General features: G+C 39.0%; 2 protein-coding genes across 9 annotated transcripts in view; one reads left to right on the plus strand and one right to left on the minus strand.

Annotated features, from left to right (window-relative positions):
• The window catches only part of LOC121939349 (ATP-binding cassette sub-family C member 4-like), a 35626-nt gene extending 22832 nt beyond the window's left edge, over positions 1–12794 (plus strand). For 2 of the 4 annotated variants that reach the window (XM_088074846.1, XM_088074844.1), the window contains 24 exons: positions 732–981; positions 1682–1789; positions 3234–3323; positions 3450–3641; positions 5114–5208; positions 5627–5713; positions 6336–6432; positions 7073–7273; positions 7936–8073; positions 8180–8217; positions 8344–8447; positions 8538–8684; positions 8959–9038; positions 9138–9288; positions 9377–9496; positions 9582–9692; positions 9794–9894; positions 9995–10186; positions 10279–10434; positions 10556–10645; positions 10762–10934; positions 11039–11144; positions 11858–11992; positions 12078–12794. In XM_088074846.1, coding sequence (XP_087930972.1) covers positions 732–981; positions 1682–1789; positions 3234–3323; positions 3450–3641; positions 5114–5208; positions 5627–5713; positions 6336–6432; positions 7073–7273; positions 7936–8073; positions 8180–8217; positions 8344–8447; positions 8538–8684; positions 8959–9038; positions 9138–9288; positions 9377–9496; positions 9582–9692; positions 9794–9894; positions 9995–10186; positions 10279–10434; positions 10556–10645; positions 10762–10934; positions 11039–11144; positions 11858–11992; positions 12078–12167 — 3052 coding nt within the window. In that variant the 3' untranslated portion in view covers positions 12168–12794. Of the gene's footprint in view, positions 1–731; positions 982–1681; positions 1790–3233; positions 3324–3449; positions 3642–5113; positions 5209–5626; positions 5714–6335; positions 6433–7072; positions 7274–7935; positions 8074–8179; positions 8218–8343; positions 8448–8537; positions 8685–8958; positions 9039–9137; positions 9289–9376; positions 9497–9581; positions 9693–9793; positions 9895–9994; positions 10187–10278; positions 10435–10555; positions 10648–10761; positions 10935–11038; positions 11145–11857; positions 11996–12077 lie in introns of those variants that run through there. The other 2 variants (XR_015775945.1, XM_088074847.1) reach the window with 2 other exon arrangements.
• LOC121962978 (ATP-binding cassette sub-family C member 4-like) overlaps positions 12542–23665 on the minus strand; it is a 36098-nt gene continuing 24974 nt past the window's right edge. The window contains exons 30-33 of one of the 5 annotated variants that reach the window (XR_015775948.1): positions 22108–22176; positions 21680–21739; positions 21600–21632; positions 17246–17391 (exon numbers count right to left, since the gene is read on the minus strand). Coding sequence is in view for 2 of the 5 variants with exons in the window: in XM_088074852.1 (XP_087930978.1) it covers positions 12883–12900; positions 12977–13111 (153 nt within the window). In the remaining 3 variants the exon portion in view is untranslated. Of the gene's footprint in view, positions 12754–12849; positions 12901–12975; positions 13112–17245; positions 17392–21599; positions 21740–22107; positions 22177–23665 lie in introns of those variants that run through there. The other 4 variants (XM_088074853.1, XM_088074852.1, XR_015775947.1 and 1 more) reach the window with 4 other exon arrangements.

Consider the following 23665-nt stretch of genomic DNA (forward strand, 5'->3'; position numbering starts at 1 on the left):
TCAAATGTACAATTTATGGCTGTGACAGTCTACACAGCATTTCCCCACCCTTTCTAGGCCACAGTTTGTGCTCATGCCAACAGTAAAAGGTGTGACAGGGCGTTCACGAGACCCGATTGATCTCGAGCAGAAGAACAGCTGATTAACGTGTTGTGTCAAAGACGGCGGTGTGACAGTGGGAGTGGCCTCTTACATCATTTGTAAATGGATTTTTGTAATATGACCATACTTTGCCAGAACGTGCTCACACAAAGGTGACATTTTTGCCACGCCCCTGTCTTAACGAACCGTGAAGCGGTTGTCGTGCATTATTGAGGGAGGCGTCATTGAATGTTGATGCCTGAAGGCTGCGTTTATTTGCGTGACGCTCATTTACATAAGCAGGTATGACATTCAATATGTGCGACAAATGTGAGCATTGTGAACTAGTCTAGTCTGGTTTAGGGTAGAATTTGGGTTCTGTTGGCAAATATTAAAATTCTTCTTTGCTAAATGCCTCGTACATCTAATTTGTCTTCACCACGTCCCCTGACTGATGTGATCTGGATCAAAAGTTTGATACAAGGATAGAAGCAAAGTGTTAGTAGAGTCACGTCTTACTAAGACCATCAGTCATTAAGCCCTCGTCATTACTATGAGGGCTGTGTAAGGACAACATCCATCCGTGTTGCTCTCTGTAAGTGACATTTTAAGTGAGTCCGTGTGATATTTGTCACCGTGTGTCCCCTCAGGAAAGAGATCTCCAAGATCATGAAGAGCTCCTACCTCCGAGGCCTCAACATGGCTTCCTTCTTCTGCGCCAGCAAGATCATCCTCTTCATCACCTTCACCCTCTACGTCCTCCTGGGAAATAAGATTTCAGCCAGCCGCGTGTTCGTGACGGTGTCGCTGTACACCGCCGTGCGGCTCACCGTCACGCTCTTCTTCCCGAGCGCCATCGAGAAGCTGTTCGAGAGCCGCGTCAGCATCCGCAGGATTCAGGTACGCAGCTTTCACCGTGTAAAGCTAAACATGTGGTTTAGTGTTGGATTTTATAACATCTATTGCATGTTTTTAACCTGCGAGACGGATGCAGATGCCCACCAGCCACAGTGCAGATTTTGCAAAACATTGGTTTGTATTTTTAGTCAAAATGTGCGTATAAAACAGCTAAACAAGGCTGCTGCCGGTCATTAAGAAGTCAGAGGAGGGAAAAAAATAAGTCAGCAGATCTCGCTGTGACTTCCAGTTAAAGGTCAATGTTTCCCTTTTAAATAGCCAAAAATAATTTTCCCATTTGACTTAGTCTGTGAAATGTTTACTTGATCCACTCGTCTTCAGCGAGCGTGGTCTTTGAGGTCCCGCTTTAAAAGGCAGTCGTATTAAAGCAGATAAAGGCAGCTTTGTTGTGGGTGCGTCCAGTTCTTTTCTCTCTGTCATTTAATCACAGCGCTGTTGCTTTCACTCCAGCTCCGTAAAACCACCATCTCCCCGTTTTGTTTCTTTTTCCTCATGAAGATATGGTTAGCTTTGAATGCGGCTTTAAAGCTGCCAGTTATGAAACATTACATAACGATGTACTCGATAATGAAAGACTCATCTTAAAACACATGTCGATCTCTTCTGTGCGCGTGCCGATGGATTTCTTTATTACCCTTACAACGTGACACTGACGCTATTCCGTTTTTTTTTAATGGCCAAGGAATTCTTGATGCTGGAAGAGATCACAAAAAGCACATCTGCACTGCCACAGGATGAGAAGAAGGACGCCTTCGTGGAAATCCAGGACCTGGTCTGCTACTGGGACAAGGTCAGACACTTTGAGAAGCTACGAGTAAATTCACGAGATTAAGCGATGCCAGGAATTTGCTTCAAGCTTTTAGCAATCACTGTCCTGCCCTGACCCTGACATTTAAGCCAAGCATTAAATTCTTAATGAATAAAAGGGAAATCTTTGATTTTTTTTTTAGCTTTAAAAAATAAATCAACAGGGATTTGGACTGGTCTTTTGTACTCTCCTTGTCAATTGTCAGATTCTTTGAAGTTAAAATGTTTCCTCTCTGAAAGTTATGATTCTGAGGACTTTGCGAGGCCTCACAATCTGCGACAGCAGCATTTGTTGACACGAGTCGCTTTGTTTCTGCGGCACGCGTCACGACAAACCTTTGACTCGTTTTATTGGCAGCAAAGTGCGTCACAGGAGCCGTCAGAAAGTCACGCAGGTCGAAGCGGGCTTTCTCAAACACTCTGTTAGTTTTGGTTTTGTTCACAAAGACTTGGTTTAGGTAACTCGCTGATTGGACCATTTCTGAGTTTGTCATCATAAGTGCATCATCAGGACCCACGTGGAGAAATCAAAACCCAGTGGCAGACACAAGTTAATGCAGCGTTTTGCAGATTCTAGAGTGGATAAATGTATGCTCTCGGGTGCAGCTCAGAGGTCACAGAGAAATAACTGATCGTAAGCATTGTTAGTCGGCTATTATCGGCCAGTCGATCACGTTATGAGAGCTGCCGTGGGTGCCACGAGCATGTTATTGTTATGCAGGTGTGTTTGTCAATATTTGTCACATTTGTCAAAAGCCTTTGAAGAGTTGTTTGACCAAGAAGCGGGAAAGAACATTGGGCGTAACCAACAGCTACATCTGCAACACGGAAAAAGGAACTGGGTGCAAAGTCTCGTTTCCTAACTAAGGCCAAAACAGAGAAGTCTTTCCTTTGCGTTTTCAAAAAAAGTCTGCTTTGATATTATTGTGAGAACAATCCTTGCGTACACAGATCTGCAAAAACAACCGAAAACATCGTAGCATGCGTGCCAGGCCAATGGTTAGCGGCGTGACATCACTGTTGTAACAGGATGGGCGTGGTGTTTTCAAGATTAAACTCTGGAACTGGTTGCCAGAAGTTTGCATTATCAGAGAACCGTTAAAAAAACACGTATGAAAAACGCAGATGTTATGTACAAAAGTCTGAAATTTGTTTCAACAGACATGAAGAAATTCATTAACTTAACAGCTACAAACAACGATGATATCATGTCCGTTTGAAAAGGATGTTTGCGATGCCGCGAAGACATTGTTTTGTACCTGAAGACAACAGTCACGTTGTTAAATATAATTTTTAGAAAAAGTATTGTTTTACATTCGGGTCATTTGAAAGTAAACCTTTAGGAGCCGATGTCCTCGGGGGACAGGTGTCACGGGGTTAATGTGTTCACGTAATACTGTTGAAATGTGTTTTGTACCCCCCTGCAGAGTCTGGATGCTCCTTCTCTGCAGAACCTCTCCCTCACTCTCAAGTCAAATCAGCTGCTGGCTGTAATCGGACCAGTGGGAGCTGGAAAGGTGAGAAATCAGCAGGAAATGCGACTTTTAGTAAATACTGGAGCAAGTTAACGGTCATAAGTTACACCGCTGCCGGTAGTTCACGTAGCTCACGTTTTCCTTTTTTGCGTCCACACGTCCATCCAGTCGTCACTGTTGAGCACCATCCTGGGAGAGCTGCCGAATGAAAAGGGGGTGCTGAAGGTCAAAGGTCAGCTGACCTACGCTGCCCAGCAGCCCTGGGTGTTCCCCGGCACCATCCGCAGTAACATCCTGTTTGGGAAGGAGCTCAACCCCCAGAAGTATGAGAGAGTCATCCGAGCCTGCGCGCTGAAGAGGGTGAGACATGCTTTGAGTATTGCTTTACGCGACGTCGTTAAACACCAGGTACACAACGCAGTTTAGATCAACAGCCGACTCATCGAACGCTAAAGCGACAACGGCACAACAACGTTGACGAAAGACAACGCTTCACCCCTTAACGTGAAAATCAGGCCATTCCTTTTTTCTGTAGTTCTGCGAACAAACAAACAAACAAACAAACAAACAAACAAACAAACCCAACTGAAAAAATGACGTCTTTGACAAAACTAAATACACTGCAGAGAAATAAAGCTGCTGATGTTTTTGTCATCCGTCAGCGCACATCTCAGGATGTTATCGAGAGGAGAAGTCACATAATGTCACTCAGTTTTTAAATGTTTTTAATGACTGTTTTATTGTCAGTTTAAGCTCCATTCATCCATGCATTGCTAGTTCAGTGGCTGGAGAATCACTCACACCTGAGTTTTATGACATCATTGTAAACAATCCGAGATGCTTAGCGGCGCCCTCTGCTCTCTCAGGTGTTTGACCGCTCGTAACACCAGATGTTGAACTGTGATCGCACTGAACTGTCAGGATCTCTAACCCGACAAGAGGAGAGGGCCCCGACAGTCCTGTGACTCTGTCCAATTAAAACTGGACACAACCCAATAAAGCCCCAGCTCTGACGCAGACCAGACACTTATCTGCATCTCGATTGGCTCCTTGTCTCACACAGACACTTCCTCTCATTTAATGTGTGACTTATCTCTGCAGCATAAGCCAAGTCCCTCTTTTTATCTGCCATCACGTTATGTTCCTGACAGCGTTTGTGTCAGAACAATACGCTGACTCACTGTGCGTTAACATGCGCTCAAGTATCTGTGCGATTGTCAGCTCGTGTCATTTGTAATCAGATACAACTTAGTTTCTCCGTCAAACTCAGAGATTAAGTGGAAAATGGGTTAAATTTAGACTTGAACTCGTAACCTGCTCTCTCTGCTATGTGCTGAAGAGAAGAACGTCCAGTAAAAAAGTTTCCCCAACTTGTGTTTTGACACGACTCTTGCCTCTGTTGCGTGATGCATCAGACTGAGCTCATTGAGAAAACTGATGATTTAAAGCAAGATTCTAACTTCCTTGTATTTTTTTAAAAAAAAAAACAGGGTTTATGAGGGATGTGGTGTACGCATTCTTTCTCTGCACATGTCGAGACACGTGAGAAGCACATCTGTGGAGGGTCTACCCTCAGCTGGCTCTCTTCCTGAGACTCGTGTCCAGATCAGACAGAGCATCTCTGCATATTGCTAATTAGTAGTTATAGTATTTGGTTAATTTGGGAAATGAGTTATTGTCCAGGAAGTCACTCAAAGCCACACAAATGTCGCCTTCTTTAACACATTTTAAAACATTCCTTGTCAGGACATTGCAGCGTCAGTGGTGATATATCATTCGTTAACGTCACACGTTCCTGTTGCACATTTATTTTGTCGTGTGTGTGCGTGTAGGACATGGAGTTGCTCCCAGATGGAGACCTGACTCTGATCGGGGACAGAGGAGCCACACTCAGCGGGGGACAGAAAGCTCGTGTCAACCTGGCCAGGTGAGAGGACAGTCCACATTTGTTTTTGTTACACCTCAAAAGAGAGTGCAGAGTTGACCTCAAGATAACTTTTAAAGTTTTACTGTCACGATAAATGAGATATTAAAACCACAGCCGTCAAAGTACAGACAAAAGAAGATCGGAGCTTACTTCAAGTACAACTTGAATATCGTACAACTGATCCTGAATCTGCAGTCAGGTACATGAAAATACCAAACAAGCATTACCCTCAAATCTCTGACCAAACTGTCAGTGATGGAGTTGCATTGTGGGTAACGTAGGCACAATGTTTTGACAAAAAAGAAGAATGTGTGGGGGGAGAAAAAGACGATTTCTCTGGTTCTGCTGCACGGATTGATTTTGATCTTGACTTTGTTTTTTATATTTTTGGTCTGACAAAATAACGGGGTTTTTTCAGGGCTGTGTATCAGGACGCAGACATCTACCTGCTGGACGATCCTTTGAGTGCCGTGGATGCCGAGGTCGGGAGACATCTCTTCGAACAGTGAGTTCCAGCTACAGGATTGGAGTGCTCTTCAAATAGCACGTTAAGTTCTCACACACTGTTAGACCTACGCACGGTGGATTTGTTTAGATCTGGTAGAGAGCTTCAAAGCTGCAGCGGAAAGCCTCGAGTGACACATCACAACAGGACAAACTTTCCTGGAAATGTCTCTGCCCTTCTGCTAGTCTCCGCTGTACCCTTTCCACTGAGTGACGGATATGTGCGGTGCTTTTGTTAGTTCGTGGTGTTGTTGCAGGTTATTTTGGCCACGTTGCTTTGCAACAAAATGAAACTCTAGTGACACAAGACAGATGAAGAAAAGCTTTAGAGTTTGAGAGCGGAGTCAGGAAGAGGTGCGGTGCTGCTCGTGTCAGGCGGACAATTGAAGTCGGCCCCACTCTTCCTGTTTCACTCTTCCGCTTGGATCAAACATTCCCACAGACAGTTTGAAACAACTGTGATAAGGAATTGGCACGCGCACTTTTAGACACATAAGATGAAGTTGCTTTGATTTGTTTTTGCTTCGGATTGTAACACAAGTTTCTGCCCTGTTGTGATAACATTGATGAAATGCTTCAGCTCTAAAATGTGGCACCGTGTTCACTGTGTGTGCACGTGTCAGGTGCATCTGCGGCCTGCTGAAGAACAAGCCTCGTATCCTGGTCACCCACCAGCTGCAGTACCTGAAGGCAGCCGACCAGATCGTTGTCCTCAAAGAGGTTGGTGTTTTTAAGCAATGCGTACACCACATCCCTCATAAACCCTGCATTCCCAACACGAGTCCTCCCTTTACACACGTGTAAATTCACCATGCCGACAGTTGCTTATTTAAACGTCCCGCGATGGGTTGCGCACATAAAAGTTGTCGTCAAAACGTCAAACCGGTGCCGCCATAGTCTCATCTTTCTGGCTTTACGTTGGGGCCGTCGCTACCTCTGTCCCCGGCTCTTTTTTCCCTGATCGGACACGTTACATACAGAACAGCGAGGCCACATAACAGCCTTGAGCAGGCAGTGTGGATTAGCTTTTGACTCGATGTAAACACATGCAAGTTGTCTGAACAGTGCACATTAGTTTCACTGTGCAACACAGTGGATTTTTGTGAACAGTTTTGTTGTTGAGCACACATTGAAACGTGTTAATGTTTATCAAATAACCACGTTTGATCATTAAAAACGTGGAATTTAATATGAAACTAACTACTGCTCTTCACTGCCACACTTTTGGTAACTTCTGTACCATACTGAACGTGACAGCCTGCTGAGTGAAGCGTGTTAACCGTTAATGTGTCAAAGTGTGCGTACATCATGAGATAGTGTTCATGTGTTGGCATGCTAACTGTGTGTGTTCATGTGTCAGGGTCACATGGTGGCAAAGGGGACATACACAGAGCTGCAGCGGTCTGGGGTGGACTTCACCTCCCTGCTGAAGAAGGAGGAAGAAGAGGAGCAACAGCAGCCTCCTCAAGACATCCTCGCCAGGAGCAGAACTCTGTCCCAGAACTCGGTGCTCTCGCAGACCTCCTCCGTGCATTCGGTGAAAGACGGAGACAATTTACCGGTTAGTGCATCCTTTTTCTCTCTCGGTCTGACGCACACAGTGAACATGCTGCCTTTATTTCCCCAGATGGGGGCAGTGCTGATCACTTCACACCGGCTTCAACATTTATCATTCACAGTTACTGTGAATTACTGTGTATGTGAAATACATCATAGGTAAGAGTAAAAGTAAAAGTCAAAAAATTGATTTCCCTGTGGTTTCACACACAGGAAGTTGCAGCTCATTGTGTGTTGCTCTCTGTCGCATCTCTTCTCTTGCAGCAAACAGTAATTGCTGCTGAGCGTTTGGACCTTACCCTGCTTTCCAAATTGCATATTTATTCTTTTTACTTAAAGTGTGAGCTGCAGCTGCCCTGGAACACAGCAGATCTCACCTTAGGACCATGATAACAGCTTACTCACAACACTAAAAGGGATAGAAAAAAAACACCCAGACACCCACTGTCAACATCACCACTGTGTGAACTCATTCACCCAGTGACAATGACGAAACCAACTTGTGCCTTCATGAAAGTCATTGATTATTACCTGAAATATATCTTGTTTTGTGTGTGTGTGTGTGAGATTCCATTGGCCCGAGTCATCCTAAAATGTTTTTGTCTTGTTATTTTTGAATGCGGTTTGTAATCCTTTAACCTGCGATCGTACTCGTTGTCCACGCAGGCAGAGCCGGTGCAGACGGTGGCAGAGGAGAGCCGCGCTCAGGGAACCATCAAAGCCAGCCTGTACGTCAAATACCTGAAAGCCGGAGCCCACGTCGCGGTTCTGCTGGTGGTCATACTGATCAACGTCCTGGCTCAGGTACGTGAAGAAGACTCCAAGAAAAGAGAATGTCACTTCCTACGGTGCAAAAATGTGGAACAGGTTGAGCCGGTACGTAAAGACTTGTGTGTTCTGTGTCTTGTAGGTAGCATACATCATGCAAGACTGGTGGCTGGCTCACTGGTGAGTATGAAAAGAAACAGAAATTGTACATTCATGTCTGTATTCGTACATTCCTCACAGGTCTTTGCTTTTGTACGATTTACTGTCTTTGCTTTTGTGTAACTCGGTAATGTCGTGACTGATCAGGGCTGACGAGCAAGAGAAGCTCAACACCAACGGCACCGGCATCCAAAACGGAGCGAACGTCACGGCAGAGCTGAACATCGATTTCTACCTGGGTGTTTACGGAGGTAATCCCACCTGTTGTCGTGCACCGTGCACCGCACGCTTTGTTTTCCCGCTGTGCTGTAAAGGAGGATGCTCTGCTTCTGCGTCGACAGGTTTGACTGCGGCCACCATCGTTTTTGGCTTCATCAGGAATATCGCTCTGTTCCACGTGCTGGTGAGGTCTGCACAGGCTCTGCACAACTGCATGTTCAACTCCATACTCCGAACACACGTGCGCTTTTTCGACATCAACCCGATCGGTAAGCAAACACGGAAGCCCGTGCTTCTTTTATCAGTTAGTTTGTGTTACTGTGCGACTTTTGTAAACCCAAAACTAACCCTGTGAAACTCCAAACTCACACAATAACACAAACTGCTCATCGAGGCAGCAGTCGATCTGCGACTCTGAATGTTTTTTAGTCATGTTTGTACATCAACGATGTCTCATCGTTTAAAGTATTGGCAAATGTTCACTGAAAGGCTCATGTTATTTCCATAGTACGATGTTCTCCGTTCTCTCCCGTCTCACCTCAGGAAGAGTCTTAAACAGATTTTCAAAGGACATCGGCCAGCTGGACTCTAACATGCCGTGGACGTTTGTGGACTTCATCCAGGTGAGGAGAGATGACACAGTAAGAAACAGCAGCTCATCAGAGTCACTGGCGTCACTCGTTACTCGCATTACCAGCATTTTGTGTTTCCTCTCCGAGCAGGTGTTCCTGCAGATCCTCTCTGTGATCGCAGTGGCCGTGTCCGTGATCCCCTGGATCCTCATCCCCGTACTCCCCCTCCTCCTCGTCTTCCTTTACCTGCGTCGCTACTTCCTGCAGACCTCCAGAGACATCAAACGCCTCGAGTCCACCAGTGAGTGTCCCCAAACACGTGAAATGAGTAAAAACGAGCAGCTGCGTAGGGCTTGAGTTGAAATGGATTTCTTTGATCCTCCCCGCAGCCCGGAGTCCAGTGTTCTCCCACCTGTCGTCGTCTCTTCAGGGCCTGTGGACGATCCGAGCCTTCGGAGCAGAGGAGAGGTTCCAGAAAGTTTTTGACGCCCATCAGGACCTGCACTCGGGTTCGCCTCCGCTCCGTCAGAGTCGCTTCAGAGAAAGCTCCTGTGCCGCTCCTGCATCAATAACACTGTCCCTTCCTTTGAACAGAGGCCTGGTTCCTGTTCCTGACCACCTCTCGCTGGTTCGCCGTGCGTCTGGATGGCATCTGCTCCATATTTGTGACGGTTGTCACCTTTGGCTGCCTGCTGCTCAGAAACCGTGAGGACAAGTTTAAATCTTGTTTAGACACCGGACGTTAAAAAGATCAAGTGTCCCCCGCAGCAGTAAAACATGGAATGTGTCTTTCCCGTCTGTGTTAGAGATGGACGCTGGCTCTGTGGGTCTGGCTCTGAGCTACTCTGTCACACTGATGGGAATGTTCCAGTGGGGCGTCAGGCAGAGCGCAGAGGTGGAGAACATGGTAAGAGATGAGCTCTGAAAAATGTTAGTAAGTTACATACGTCATAAAAGCCACAGCTGTCCTTCTTATGTGGGTTCCACTTCTTTGTCTGTGTCTTCAGATGACGTCAGTGGAGAGAGTAGTGGAGTACACGGAGCTGGAGAGCGAAGCACCCTGGGAAACCCAGAAGCGTCCTCCTCCCGATTGGCCCAGCAAAGGCCTGGTGACCTTCGACAGGGTCAGCTTCTCCTACAGCAGCGACGGACCGCTGGTGCTGCACAACCTGAAGGCCATGTTCCGACCCAAAGAGAAGGTGAGGCGCATCTGTGTTCACACGCGGGCCGTTTCTCGCCACGTTAACCCCGCGCATCCGTGTTCAACCTGGTCTTCTGTCCCGCGTGTCAGGTCGGCGTCGTAGGTAGAACAGGTGCCGGGAAAAGCTCTCTGGTCTCCGCTCTTTTCCGCCTGGCCGAGCCGCAGGGGAAGATCTACATCGACGGCGTGTCGACGTCCGAGATCGGCCTCCACGACCTGCGCCAGAAGATGTCCATCATCCCTCAGGTAGACATCGGCCGACCTCTAACAATTTCACTAACTGAATGAAATCCAAAACTGATGTCAACTGTATTGATGTCAGTTGATGAAATGACTCACAGTTTTTGGGTTTTTTTTGTTTGTCCAGGACCCGGTGCTGTTTACAGGCTCCATGAGGAAGAACTTGGACCCCTTCAACCAGCACTCTGATGAAGACCTGTGGAGAGCTCTGGAGGAGGTTAGTGCACGGATTCGTTTTGAGATCGTTCAAAAGTCTGGAACAACATTGAAAGTTAAATCGTCTTGATTTTGTACTCTCTATTGTCTTTAAAAACGGCCGCTCCCTCGCTGCAGGTGCAGCTCAAGTCTGCGGTGGAGGAGCTGCCCGGGAGGTTGGAGACAGTTCTGGCCGAGTCGGGCTCCAACTTCAGCGTGGGCCAGAGGCAGCTGGTGTGTCTGGCCAGAGCCGTCCTGAGGAAGAACCGCATCCTCGTCATCGACGAGGCCACGGCCAACGTGGACCCCAGGTACCGCCGACAGTCACCGTCGTGCAGACACATGTAGTTGTTTGTTTATCTGCTTGTGAACTGCATCCCTCCAAAGCATTAAAGCATGTTCCGTGTCTTTGCAGGACAGATGAACTCATCCAGAAAACCATACGGGACAAGTTCAGAGAGTGCACCGTGCTGACCATCGCTCATCGTCTCAACACCATCATAGACAGCGACAGGATACTGGTGAGTCCGTCTATCTGTGATTGTCGAAAAACAGACAGTTGTGTGCAGAGAGTTGCGTCTTACACTCAGCAGGTTTTAAAAGATGTGTTCTTTGTCATTGAATTGGATGTAGGAATGTAGAAATTGTGACAGATTTTAAATTATTTGAGTGAAGGGATGACGTGAAATCCACTCAACAAAGTATCATCTAAACCCCAAATTGATACAAACCAGCCCAGCGGCAGTGAAAATAACACAACATATTGAAGTTTGAGGGTTCACACAGGAAATCAGTAAAGTGTCAGCCTCTCTGCGACTTTTTTAATGATGTATTAAGATTTGTTTGTGACACGCCTGTTTGTTTTTTGAAGTTATACTTTGACTTTGATATTGTGACTTGTAATTATTGTTTGGACAAATGTTAAGACATTTTACCATATATTTGGACAAATACATTTTATATAATTGGACATTTTATCGTACTTGGTTTTTGTGATTTGTTTTTGAATACTATACTTATCTAACTGACAAATTGTACTTACTATCAAACAACATTTCTCTGATTTCGGGATTTTTGTCAGGGACATTGGACGTACTGTTGTGACTTATTTTAAATGTGAAACACCATATTGTCACTTTGTTGACATTATGATTTCCTTCCTTGCTTAATTTTCTGTCATCACGCTTGACTTTTTGGATAAATTGTACTTTGTCTCTGTTTCTTTTGTCTCCAGGTTCTAGATGCAGGGAAAATCAACGCCTATGCCGAGCCTTACACCCTGCTTCAAGATCCAGATGGCATCTTTTACAAAATGGTGCAGCAGACTGGAAAGCAAGAGGCAGCAGCTCTACTGGAAGCAGCTAAACGGGCAAGTGTTAACAGCAGAGCAGAAACATATTAAGATGCTGTTTTGTTTTTGGGCCTAACTAACTTTGCCGTGTATGCCTCCTCAGGCGTACGACAGCAGAAGCCAGCCCAGCATATTAAATGGACACGCAGAATCGGCAGACGGGAACTTGGTCATCTTTGAGACGGCTCTGTGAGCACAGGGAAGCTTCAGAAGACGTAAGAAAGCCCCTCCAGTCTCGGATGACAGGACAGTGGCCTGACGGAAAGGCCGAAACCACCGCAGAGACGGTATGTTATGAGGCCTGGAGTGGCTGAGCCAAATGCATGGACATTACTTTGTCATTTCATCCAAGCGGAGAGCTTGGATGTCATTTTTGTAAAGAATGTTGAAATGTATCACTATTTATTGTCTGTGCTTCATATTTATCACCAGGTTCTCGATCCTGACAAAACTGTAAGTGCCTTATTTATTAATGTCATAATGTAAATCTGTGTAGCACCGCACACAGACCAGGATTAACGAGAACCAAATCCTCAGTGTTTAAACAAGACACGAGGACAAAATTCAGAAAGTTAAAAATCAAATATTGTTTTATTAAAGACAGATGCATGTGACAGTCTGACAATTGAAAGAGTAGCACCATGTTAACTGTAAGTTTCACAGTTGGCTTTTCAGGACACTAAGTGTCACATCTATGCAATCTGATTTCTAAGTGAGAACCATTCATTTTCTCTTACTTCCCTCTGCATTCATGTAAAGTTTCTGAAAAATCAAAATTCCTGTAAAAAGAAAAAATAAAGAAAAACTGTCAAATAACAAATTTGGAGGAAAAGTGTGGTAATTTTAATTTTTGCTAAAAGTTTTGAGTATCTTACTGATGTTTGTTGTGCAGCAGTTGACCCAGGCTGTCAAGACTTGTGTGTTGCCTTGGAAAGTGAAAAGTCATTGTTTGAGTTAAGACAGGTTGAACTGTATTTGTTTGAATGATAACAAGACCCTTACCTGTTGGGCTAATTCCAGCAGGGCTGCTGCTTCAGCCTGGCTCATCTGTTGCACCATTTTGTAGAACATGCCCTCTTTGTTTTGCAGCAGGGTGAAGGGACAGTCCAACTCCTGGATGATGCCATTGTCCAGCACCTTAAAGGATGACAGAGACAGGCAGAGAGACAGGCAGAGAGAGAGAGAGAGAGAGAGAGAGAGAGAGAGAGAGAGAGAGAGAGAGAGAGAGAGAGAGAGAGAGAGAGAGAGAGAGAGAGAGAGAGAGAGAGAGAGAGAGAGAGAGTTATCTACATGTGTTTTCCCTTTTAAAAAATACTTGTGGTCACAACGCCGCGAAGCGGCGTTGTGACCACAAGTGTTTTTTCCAACTGTCTTAAACATTGGGTTCGACTGCCAGGGTGGGGGTGTGCATCTATATTTTAATTTTCATATATGTTGGGTGTATGTGTATGTATGTATGTATGTATGTAAGTATGTAAGAAAATATGTTTAGTCATCTATATTGAGTTGTATTTGAAAACACATGTAGCCACAACGCCGCGAAGCGGCGTTGTGGCTACATGTGTTTTCCCTTTTAAAAAATACTTGTGGTCTGGCATGAAGCGCGTTGTACTCCTAATGTTTTTTCCAACTGTCTTAAGCATTGGGTTTGACTGCCAGGGTGGGGGTGTGCATCTATATTTTAATTTTCATGTATGTTGGGTGTATGTATGTATGTAAGTATGTAAGAAAATATGTTTAGTCATCTATATTGAGTTGTATTTGAAAACACATGTAGCCACAACGCCGCGAAGCGGCGTTGTGGCTACATGTGTTTTCCCTTTTAAAAAATACTTGTGGTCACAACGCCGCGAAGCGGCGTTGTGACCACAAGTGTTTTTTCCAACTGTCTTAAGCATTGGGTTCGACTGCCAGGGTGGGGGTGTGCATCTATATTTTAATTTTCATGTATGTTGGGTGTATGTATGTATGTATGTATGTATGTATGTATGTAAGTATGTAAGAAAATATGTTTAGTCATCTATATTGAGTTGTATTTGAAAACACATGTAGCCTGGCGCCCATGAGCTACATGTGTTTTCCCTTTTAAAAAATACTTGTGGTCACAACGCCGCGAAGCGGCGTTGTGACCACAAGTGTTTTTTCCAACTGTCTTAAGCATTGGGTTCGACTGCCAGGGTGGGGGTGTGCATCTATATTTTAATTTTCATGTATGTTGGGTGTATGTATGTATGTATGTATGTATGTAAGTATGTAAGAAAATATGTTTAGTCATCTATATTGAGTTGTATTTGAAAACACATGTAGCCAAGCCGGGCCAGTGGCTACATGTGTTTTCCCTTTCAAAAAATACTTGTGGTCACAACGCCGCGAAGCGGCGTTGTGACCACAAGTGTTTTTTCCAACTGTCTTAAACATTGGGTTCGACTGCCAGGGTGAGGGTGTGCATCTATATTTTAATTTTCATGTATGTTGGGTGTATGTGTATGTATGTATGTATGTATGTATGTATGTATGTAAGTATGTAAGAAAATATGTTTAGTCATCTATATTGAGTTGTATTTGAAAACACATGTAGCCACAACGCCGCGAAGCGGCGTTGTGGCTACATGTGTTTTCCCTTTCAAAAAATACTTGTGGTCACAACGCTGGCCATGCCAGACCACAAGTGTTTTTTCCAACTGTCTTAAACATTGGGTTTGACTGCCAGGGTGAGGGTGTCCATCTGTATTTTAATTTTCATATATGTTGGGTGTATGTATGTATGTAAGTATGTAAGTATGTAAGAAAACATGTTTAGTCATCTATATTGAGTTGTATTTGAAAACACATGTAGCCACAACGCCATGCTGCCAGGCTACATGTGTTTTCCCTTTTAAATACTTGTGGTCACAACGCTGCCGTTGCAGACCACAAGTGTTTTTTCCAACTGTCTTAAACATTGGGTTCGACTGCCAGGGTGGGGTGTGCATCTATATTTTAATTTTCATGTATGTTGGGTGTATGGTTGTATGTATGTATGTATGTATGTAAGTATGTAAGTATGTATGTATGTATGTATGTATGTATGTATGTATGTATGTAAGTATGTAAGAAAATATGTTTAGTCATCTATATTGAGTTCTATTTGAAAACACATGTAGCCTAGCTGCCATGGCTACATGTGTGTTTTCCCTTTTAAAAAACACTTGTGGTCACAACGCCGCGAAGCGGCGTTGTGACCACAAGTGTTTTTTCCAACTGTCTTAAACATTGGGTTCGACTGCCAGGGTGAGGGTGTCCATCTGTATTTTAATTTTCATATATGTTGGGTGTATGTATGTATGTAAGTATGTAAGTATGTAAGAAAACATGTTTAGTCATCTATATTGAGTTGTATTTGAAAACACATGTAGCCTAGCGCCTGCGTTGCTACATGTGTTTTCCCTTTTAAAAATACTTGTGGTCAGCGCAAGCGCGTTGTGACCACAAGTGTTTTTCCAACTGTCTTAAACATTGGGTTTCGACTGCCAGGGTGAGGGTGTGCATCTATATTTTAATTTTCATGTATGTTGGGTGTATGGGTGTATGTATGTATGTATGTATGTATGTAAGTATGTAAGTATGTATGTATGTATGTATGTATGTATGTATGTATGTAAGTATGTAAGAAAATATGTTTAGTCATCTATATTGAGTTCTATTTGGAAACACATGTAGCCTGGCATGCTGCGGCTACATGTGTTTTCTAAAAAATACTTGTGGTCCTAACGCCGCGAAGCGTTGCCAGACCACAAGTGTTTTTTCCAACTGTCTTAAACATTGGGTTCGACTGCGTGGGTAGGGGTGTGCATGTATATTTTAATTTTCATAGATGTATTATAAGTATATATATGTTCATGTGAAATGTATGTAGTATTGTAATTGTACAATGTTACAGAATTTATATATATATATATATATATTATTGTGTTGTATGTATATTATATATTATGTATGAATTATTATTTGTATGTATATGTAGTTATCAGTAGTATGGAGTTGTTTGTGTAGTCAGTTGTTGGTGGTGGCGGCGCAAATTTTTAATTTATATATAAGTATTTTGTATATGTATATATATATATATATATATATATATATTATTGTGTTCTATGTATATTATATATTATGTATGAATTATTATTTGTATGTATATGTAGTTATCAGTAGTATGGAGTTGTTTGTGTAGTCAGTGGCGGTAGTACAAATTTTTAATAAATTTTATATCAATATATGTATATAAGTATTTTGTATAATATGTATATAAGTATTTTGTATAATATGTATAAAAGTATTTTGTATAATATGTATAAAAGTATTTTGTATAATATGTATAAAAGTATTTTGTATAATATGTATAAAAGTATTTTGTATAATATGTATAAAAGTATTTTGTATAATATGTATATAAGTATTTTGTATAATATGTATAAAAGTATTTTGTATAATATGTATAAAAGTATTTTGTATAATATGTATATAAGTATTTTGTATAATATGTATATAAGTATTTTTGTATAATATGTATATAAGTATTTTGTATAATATGTATATAAGTATTTTGTATAATATGTATATAAGTAGTTTGTATAATATGTATATAAGTATTTTGTATAATATGTATATAAGAATTTGGTATAATCTGTATATAAGTATTTTGTCTAATATGTATATAAGTTTTTTGTATAATATGTATATAAGTATTTTGTATAATATGTATATAAGTATTTTGTATAATATGTATATAAGTATTTTGTATAATATGTATATAAGTATTTTGTATAATATGTATATAAGTATTTTGTATAATATGTATATAAGTATTTTGTATAATATGTATATAAGTATTTTGTATAATATGTATATAAGTATTTTGTATAATATGTATATAAGTATTTTTGTATAATATGTATATAAGTATTTTTGTATAATATGTATATAAGTATTTTGTATAATATGTATATAAGTATTTTGTATAATATGTATATAAGTATTTTGTATAATATGTATATAAGTATTTTGTATAATATGTATATAAGTATTTTGTATAATATGTATATAAGTATTTTGTATAATATGTATATAAGTATTTTGTATAATATGTATATAAGTATTTTGTATAATATGTATATAAGTATTTTGTATAATATGTATATAAGTATTTTGTATAATATGTATATATATTTTGTACTCATTGTAACACAATACAACGAGTACAAACAACAACAACAATTAAATAACAGACCCCAGACATTGTAAAGGCTCAACATATAAAAGTTTAATGAAATATTGCAATGCACAAATACAGCAACTGGCTCATCTTTGTAGAACATGCCCTCTTTGTTTTGCAGCAGGGTGAAGGGACAGTCCAACTCCTGGATGATGCCATTGTCCAGCACCTTAAAGGATGACAGAGAGAGAGAGAGTTATCTATATGTTTAGTCATCTATATTGACCACAGTGTGCAAGTGAAGATGTGCTAACATATTGTCTCTTGCTTTTAAACAACACTCAGTTGGCAAATAAATTACATTTCAAAAGTTAAGTAATTTAAGCTAATTACTTTACTTTTGAAATGTAATTTATTTGCCAACTGAGTGTTGTTTAAAAGCAAGAGACAATATGTTAGCACATCTTCACTTGCACACTCACAGTTTAGCAGAAACAATCTTGAACCTGAAAACTTTAAACAACACTCGGTTGGCAAATAAATTACATATCAAAAGTTAAGTAATGTAAGCTAATTACTTAACTTTTGAAATGTAATTTATTTGCCAACCGAGTATTGTTTAAAGTTTTCTGGTCGAAGATCCTTTCTGCTAAACTGTGAGTGTGCAAGTGAAGATGTGCTAACATATTGTGTCTTGCTTTTAAACTTTAAACAACACTCAGTTGGCAAATAAATTACATTTCAAAAGTTAAGTAATTTAAGCTTAAATTACTTTACTTTTGAAATGTAATTATTTGCCAACTGAGTGTTGTTTAAAGTGTAAAAGCTTAAAACAAATCAAGCAAGACACAATAACTTAGCACAGCTTCACTTGCACACTCACAGTTTAGCAGAAACGATCTTGAACCTGAAAACTTTAAACAACACTCAGTTGGCAAATAAATTACATTTCAAAAGTAAAGTAATGTAAGCTAATTACTTAACTTTTGAAATGTAATTTATTAACCAATATTTAAAGTTTTCTGGTCGAAGATCCTTTCTGCTAAACTGTGAGTGTGCAAGTGAAGATGTGCTAACATATTGTCTCTTGCTTTTAAACAACACTCAGTTGGCAAATAAATTACATTTCAAAAGTAAAGTAATGTAAGCTAATTACTTAACTTTTGAAATGTAATTTATTTGCCAACCGAGTATTGTTTAAAGTTTTCTGGTCGAAGATCCTTTCTGCTAAACTGTGAGTGTGCAAGTGAAGATGTGCTAACATATTGTCTCTTGCTTTTAAACTTTAAACAACACTCAGTTGGCAAATAAATTACATTTCAAAAGTTAAGTAATTTAAGCTAATTACTTTACTTTTGAAATGTAATTTATTTGCCAACTGAGTGTTGTTTAAAGTGTAAAAGCTTAAAACAAATCAAGCAAGACACAATATCTTTGCACAGCTTCACTTGCACACTCACAGTTTAGCAGAAACAATCTTGAACCTGAAAACTTTAAACAACACTCAGTTTATAATAAATTACATATCAAAAGTTAAGTAATGTAAGCTAATTACTTTACTTTTGAAATGTAATTTATTTGCCAACCGAGTGTTGTTTAAAGTGTAAAAGCTTAAAACAAATCAAGCAAGACACAATAACTTAGCACAGCTTCACTTGCACACTCACAGTTTAGCAGCAACATAACAAATGTATATTTTTAAGTTTCACAATTCCAATATTAAACATATTTATATATAATTCTAATATTAAAAATATTTTTCTATATATAATTGTTTTATAAGCACATTTTTTTTATATAAAGTATATAAAATTCTAATATTATAAATACATTTTAGATTAAGAAAGTGATCAACAATAAACGTGACACTTAACGTTTAAAGGAAATATATTAAATAAACTTTGAATTATATATTATTTAACTTCTAATTAAAGTCAGTAAGTGATAATATATATATATTTTAAGTTTAGTATAAGTTTCACAATTTTAATATTAAAAACACATTTTTCTAATATTATAAATATAGTTTTAGATTAATAAATAAACGTGACATTTAACAGAAATATGTTAAAATAAACTTTGAATTACATATTATTTAACTTCTAAATTAAAGTCAGTAAGTGATCAAGAACATCTAACAGAAATATATTACATTATAACATTATAAACATATTTTTATATATAATTCTACTATTAAATATATTATTTCTATATATAATTGTATTATAAGTATATTTGTTATTTATATAAAAGTATATATACAATTCTAATTTAATTATATTTTTAGATTAAGAAAGTGATCAACAATAAACGTGACATTTAACAGAAATATGTTACATAAACTTTGAATTATATATTACTTAACTTCTAATTAAAGTCAGTAAGTGATCAAGAATAGACATATATTTTAGAATATATTTTATATTAAGAAAGTGATCAACAATAAACGAGACATTTAATGTTTAACTTTAACAGAAATGTGTTAAATACACTTTGAATTATATACTATTTAACTATTATTTAACTTCTAATTAAAGTCAGTAAGTGATAATATATATATATATTTTAAGTTAAGTATAAGTTTCACAATTCTAATATTATAAACACATTTTCTAATATTATAAATATAGTTTTTAGATTAATAAATAAACGTGACATTTAACAGAAATATGTTACATAAACTTTGAATTACATATTATTTAACTTCTAAATTAAAGTCAGTAAGTGATCAAGAACATCTAACAGAAATATATTACATTATAACATTATAAACATATTTTTATATATAATTCTACTATTAAATATATTATTTCTATATATAATTGTATTATAAGTACATTTGTTATTTATATAAAAGTATATATACAATTCTAATTTAATTATATTTTTAGATTAAGAAAGTGATCAACAATAAACGTGACATTTAACAGAAATATGTTACATAAACTTTGAATTATATATTACTTAACTTCTAATTAAAGTCAGTAAGTGATCAAGAACATCTAACAGAAATATATTACATTATAACATTATAAACATATTTTTATATATAATTCTACTATTAAATATATTATTTCTATATATAATTGTATTATAAGTACATTTGTTATTTATACAAAAGTATATATACAATTCTAATTTAATTATATTTTTAGATTAAGAAAGTGATCAACAATAAAGCTAGACATTTAATGTTTAACTTTAACAGAAATATGTTACATAAACTTTGAATTATATACTATTTAACTATTATTTAACTTCTAATTAAAGTCAGTAAGTGATAATATTTATATATTTTAAGTTAAGTATAAATTTCACAATTCTAATATTATAAACACATTTTTCTAATATTATAAATATAGTTTTAGATTAATAAATAAACGTGACATTTAACAGAAATATGTTAAAATAAACTTTGAATTACATATTATTTAACTTCTAAATTAAAGTCAGTAAGTGATCAAGAACATCTAACAGAAATATATTACATTATAACATTATAAACATATTTTTATATATAATTCTACTATTAAATATATTATTTCTATATATAATTGTATTATAAGTACATTTGTTATTTATATAAAAGTATATATACAATTCTAATTTAATTATATTTTTAGATTAAGAAAGTGATCAACAATAAACGTGACATTTAACAGAAATATGTTACATAAACTTTGAATTATATATTACTTAACTTCTAATTAAAGTCAGTAAGTGATCAAGAATACATATATTTTAGAATATATTTTATATTAAGAAAGTGATCAACAATAAACGAGACATTTAATGTTTAACTTTAACAGAAATATGTTAAATACACTTTGAATTATATACTATTTAACTATTATTTAACTTCTAATTAAAGTCAGTAAGTGATAATATATTTTTTTAAGTTTCGCAATTCTAATATTATAAACATATTCTTATATATAAAAATAATTAACTTTAACAGAAATATATTACATAAACTTTAATATTAGCAATTCTAATAGTAAACATATTTACATATATAATTCTAATTTTAAAAATATTTTTTCTATATATAATTGTATTATAAGTATATTTTTCATTTATATAAAAGTATATACACAATTCTAATTATAAATATATTTTTAGATTAAAGTGATCAACAATAAACGTGACATTTAACTTTAACAGAAATATATTAAATAAACTTAAATATTAGCAATTCTAATATTATTATGCAGTTCTCACCATACATTAAAAAAAATGTTCAAAATGTTAACCCATTAAATGCCAGTTTTTGTAATTACAACTTGATTTTTATTTAAAGCAATAAACAGAAGCAGAAATTCAACACACTTACAGATTTACACACAGCGCATTACATTACAAAAAATACTATCGCTTTTAAACAACACAAGCACAAAGTCTCTCCTCGCGAGCGGAAAAACGTGGAAACACACTCACGGTTTGACAGTCTTGTCCTCACGGCAGGAGACAGTCTTGTCCTCACGGCAGGAGACAGTCTTGTCCTCACGGCAGGAGACGTCCGCCGTGCGGAGGAAGGGAAACTGTGGTCCTCTCAGTCCGGCTCCGTAAAACCGTCACTGAAGCAAACACAAACACCAACAATCACCAAACTTGAAGCAACAAATCTCGCTTTCTTTGAGTTTTTGACACGAAAAGTAGCCAAACAAAGCTAACGCTGCTCTGCTAATCTCCATGACACTTCCTACACACTTCCGCCCCGCTCCACCCACCTCGTGACTTCCGCCGACCAATCAACAATCGCTACGTATACTCCCGACATTTCCCGCCAACTTTTAAATTTTGAATAAAAACATTAACTTTACTTACTTTTAAATCTGTATCACTTAGTAAACTTTTAACTATCGTCATTTCTCTCCCCTCGTCCTCCGAAATAAACAACACGAGCACAAAGTCCTTCATCACGAGCAGAGGAGTGCACGCTCACCGTTTAGCAGAAACAGTCTCGTCCTCAACTCTGGTCCTCTCAGTCCGGCTCCGTTCAGCGTCGCCGTCGCTGAAGCAAACACAAACACAAACACGGGCTCAAACTTCACTTTAAGCACTATAAACGTGTTGTAGCATCAAAAAACAAAATCTCACTTTCTTCGAGTTTTTTTGACACGAAAAGTAGCCAAACAAAGCTAACGCCGCTCTGCTAATCTCCATGACACTTCCTACACACTTCCGCCCCGCTCCACCCACCTCGTGACTTCCGCCGACCAATCAACAATCGCTACGTATACTCCCGACATTTCCCGCCAACTTTTAAATTTTGAATAAAAACATTAACTTTACTTACTTTTAAATCTGTATCACTTAGTAAACTTTTAACTATCGTCATTTCTCTCCCCTCGTCCTCCGTATTAAACAACACGAGCACAAAGTCCGAAAACTTCAGAGGTAGAAAATGTGGTTACTCACTCACCGTTTAGCAATCTTCTCCTTCATCTTCTCCTTCATCTCCTCCTTCGCTTCAGATAGGTGGAAAAGGCCTCCTCACGGCAGGAGATCGGTCGGTTGACACACACGTCATGGCCGCGGCAGGCAGACATGGAGGCAAAACTCACGATTCGCCTCGGTGTTCACGGAGGAAAACAAAGTCGAAGAAACGTAGTCTTCGTCGCTCTCTGGTCTTCAGTTGTCTTCACCTCGACGCTCTCTCGGACACTGTCTCTGTGTCTGTGTCTCTTTTGTCTTTACTCTTCCCGCTAACAGTCTCACCACACGTCACTTCCTCCTGACGTCACTTCCACTACATGTGACTTGACCCCTCCTACAACGTCCGTCTTAACACCTCCCCCTTACACTTGACACTTCCGCGTCACGTTTGACATAGCTCCTCCCCCGACGTAACTTTTATGTGAAAGATTTCATCATCGTTTAGCATAACGCCTTGTAAAGAAACTCCCCGGAGCCCGGGAGGGGACACGGCCCCCTCCACTCCCTTCCACCCACGGACTCAGGGATGCATCCAAGTCTGGCACCGCAAGGGGTTTGAACCGCTTACCTGCGGTTCTCGTCGGACACCGAAGACAGTCACCAAGCCACTACGCCACCAGCCTCTTCCGCGCTTCCCACGAAGCGAAAATCGATATTTAAATTTGCATGTGGCAAAGGGACTTAAAAAAAAAATAAACTCATATAAAACGACGTCGTTGACATTGTTATGACATGTCCGTCACGTTTGTCTGTAAGATATCGGTTTCATTACAATTTAAGCGAAATGCTATGCCCCAAGAAAACCATTGAAATTACATCAGCGAGTAGTTGTAACAATGGGGTCTCGAACCAGCGATCTCTGGTTCCCCGCGATAAACGCTCCACAGCCGCGTCACTACGCCGCTGCGCCACCAGTGTTTTGAGCGATACTGAAGCTTCGACGTGACTAATTTCACATTTAGTGGTGGGACTTAACAAAAAAAAAAAAAAATCCGATGTTGGTGGCCAACAACATCATAATTTGTCACGTGTCATAGCAAATTATTATTATTATTTTCCCTCGA

This window comes from Plectropomus leopardus, chromosome 24 (genome assembly GCF_026936395.1).
Source record: "Plectropomus leopardus strain MGB_pleo_1.0 chromosome 24, ASM2693639v1, whole genome shotgun sequence".
Classification (NCBI taxonomy): domain Eukaryota; kingdom Metazoa; phylum Chordata; class Actinopteri; order Perciformes; family Serranidae; genus Plectropomus; species Plectropomus leopardus.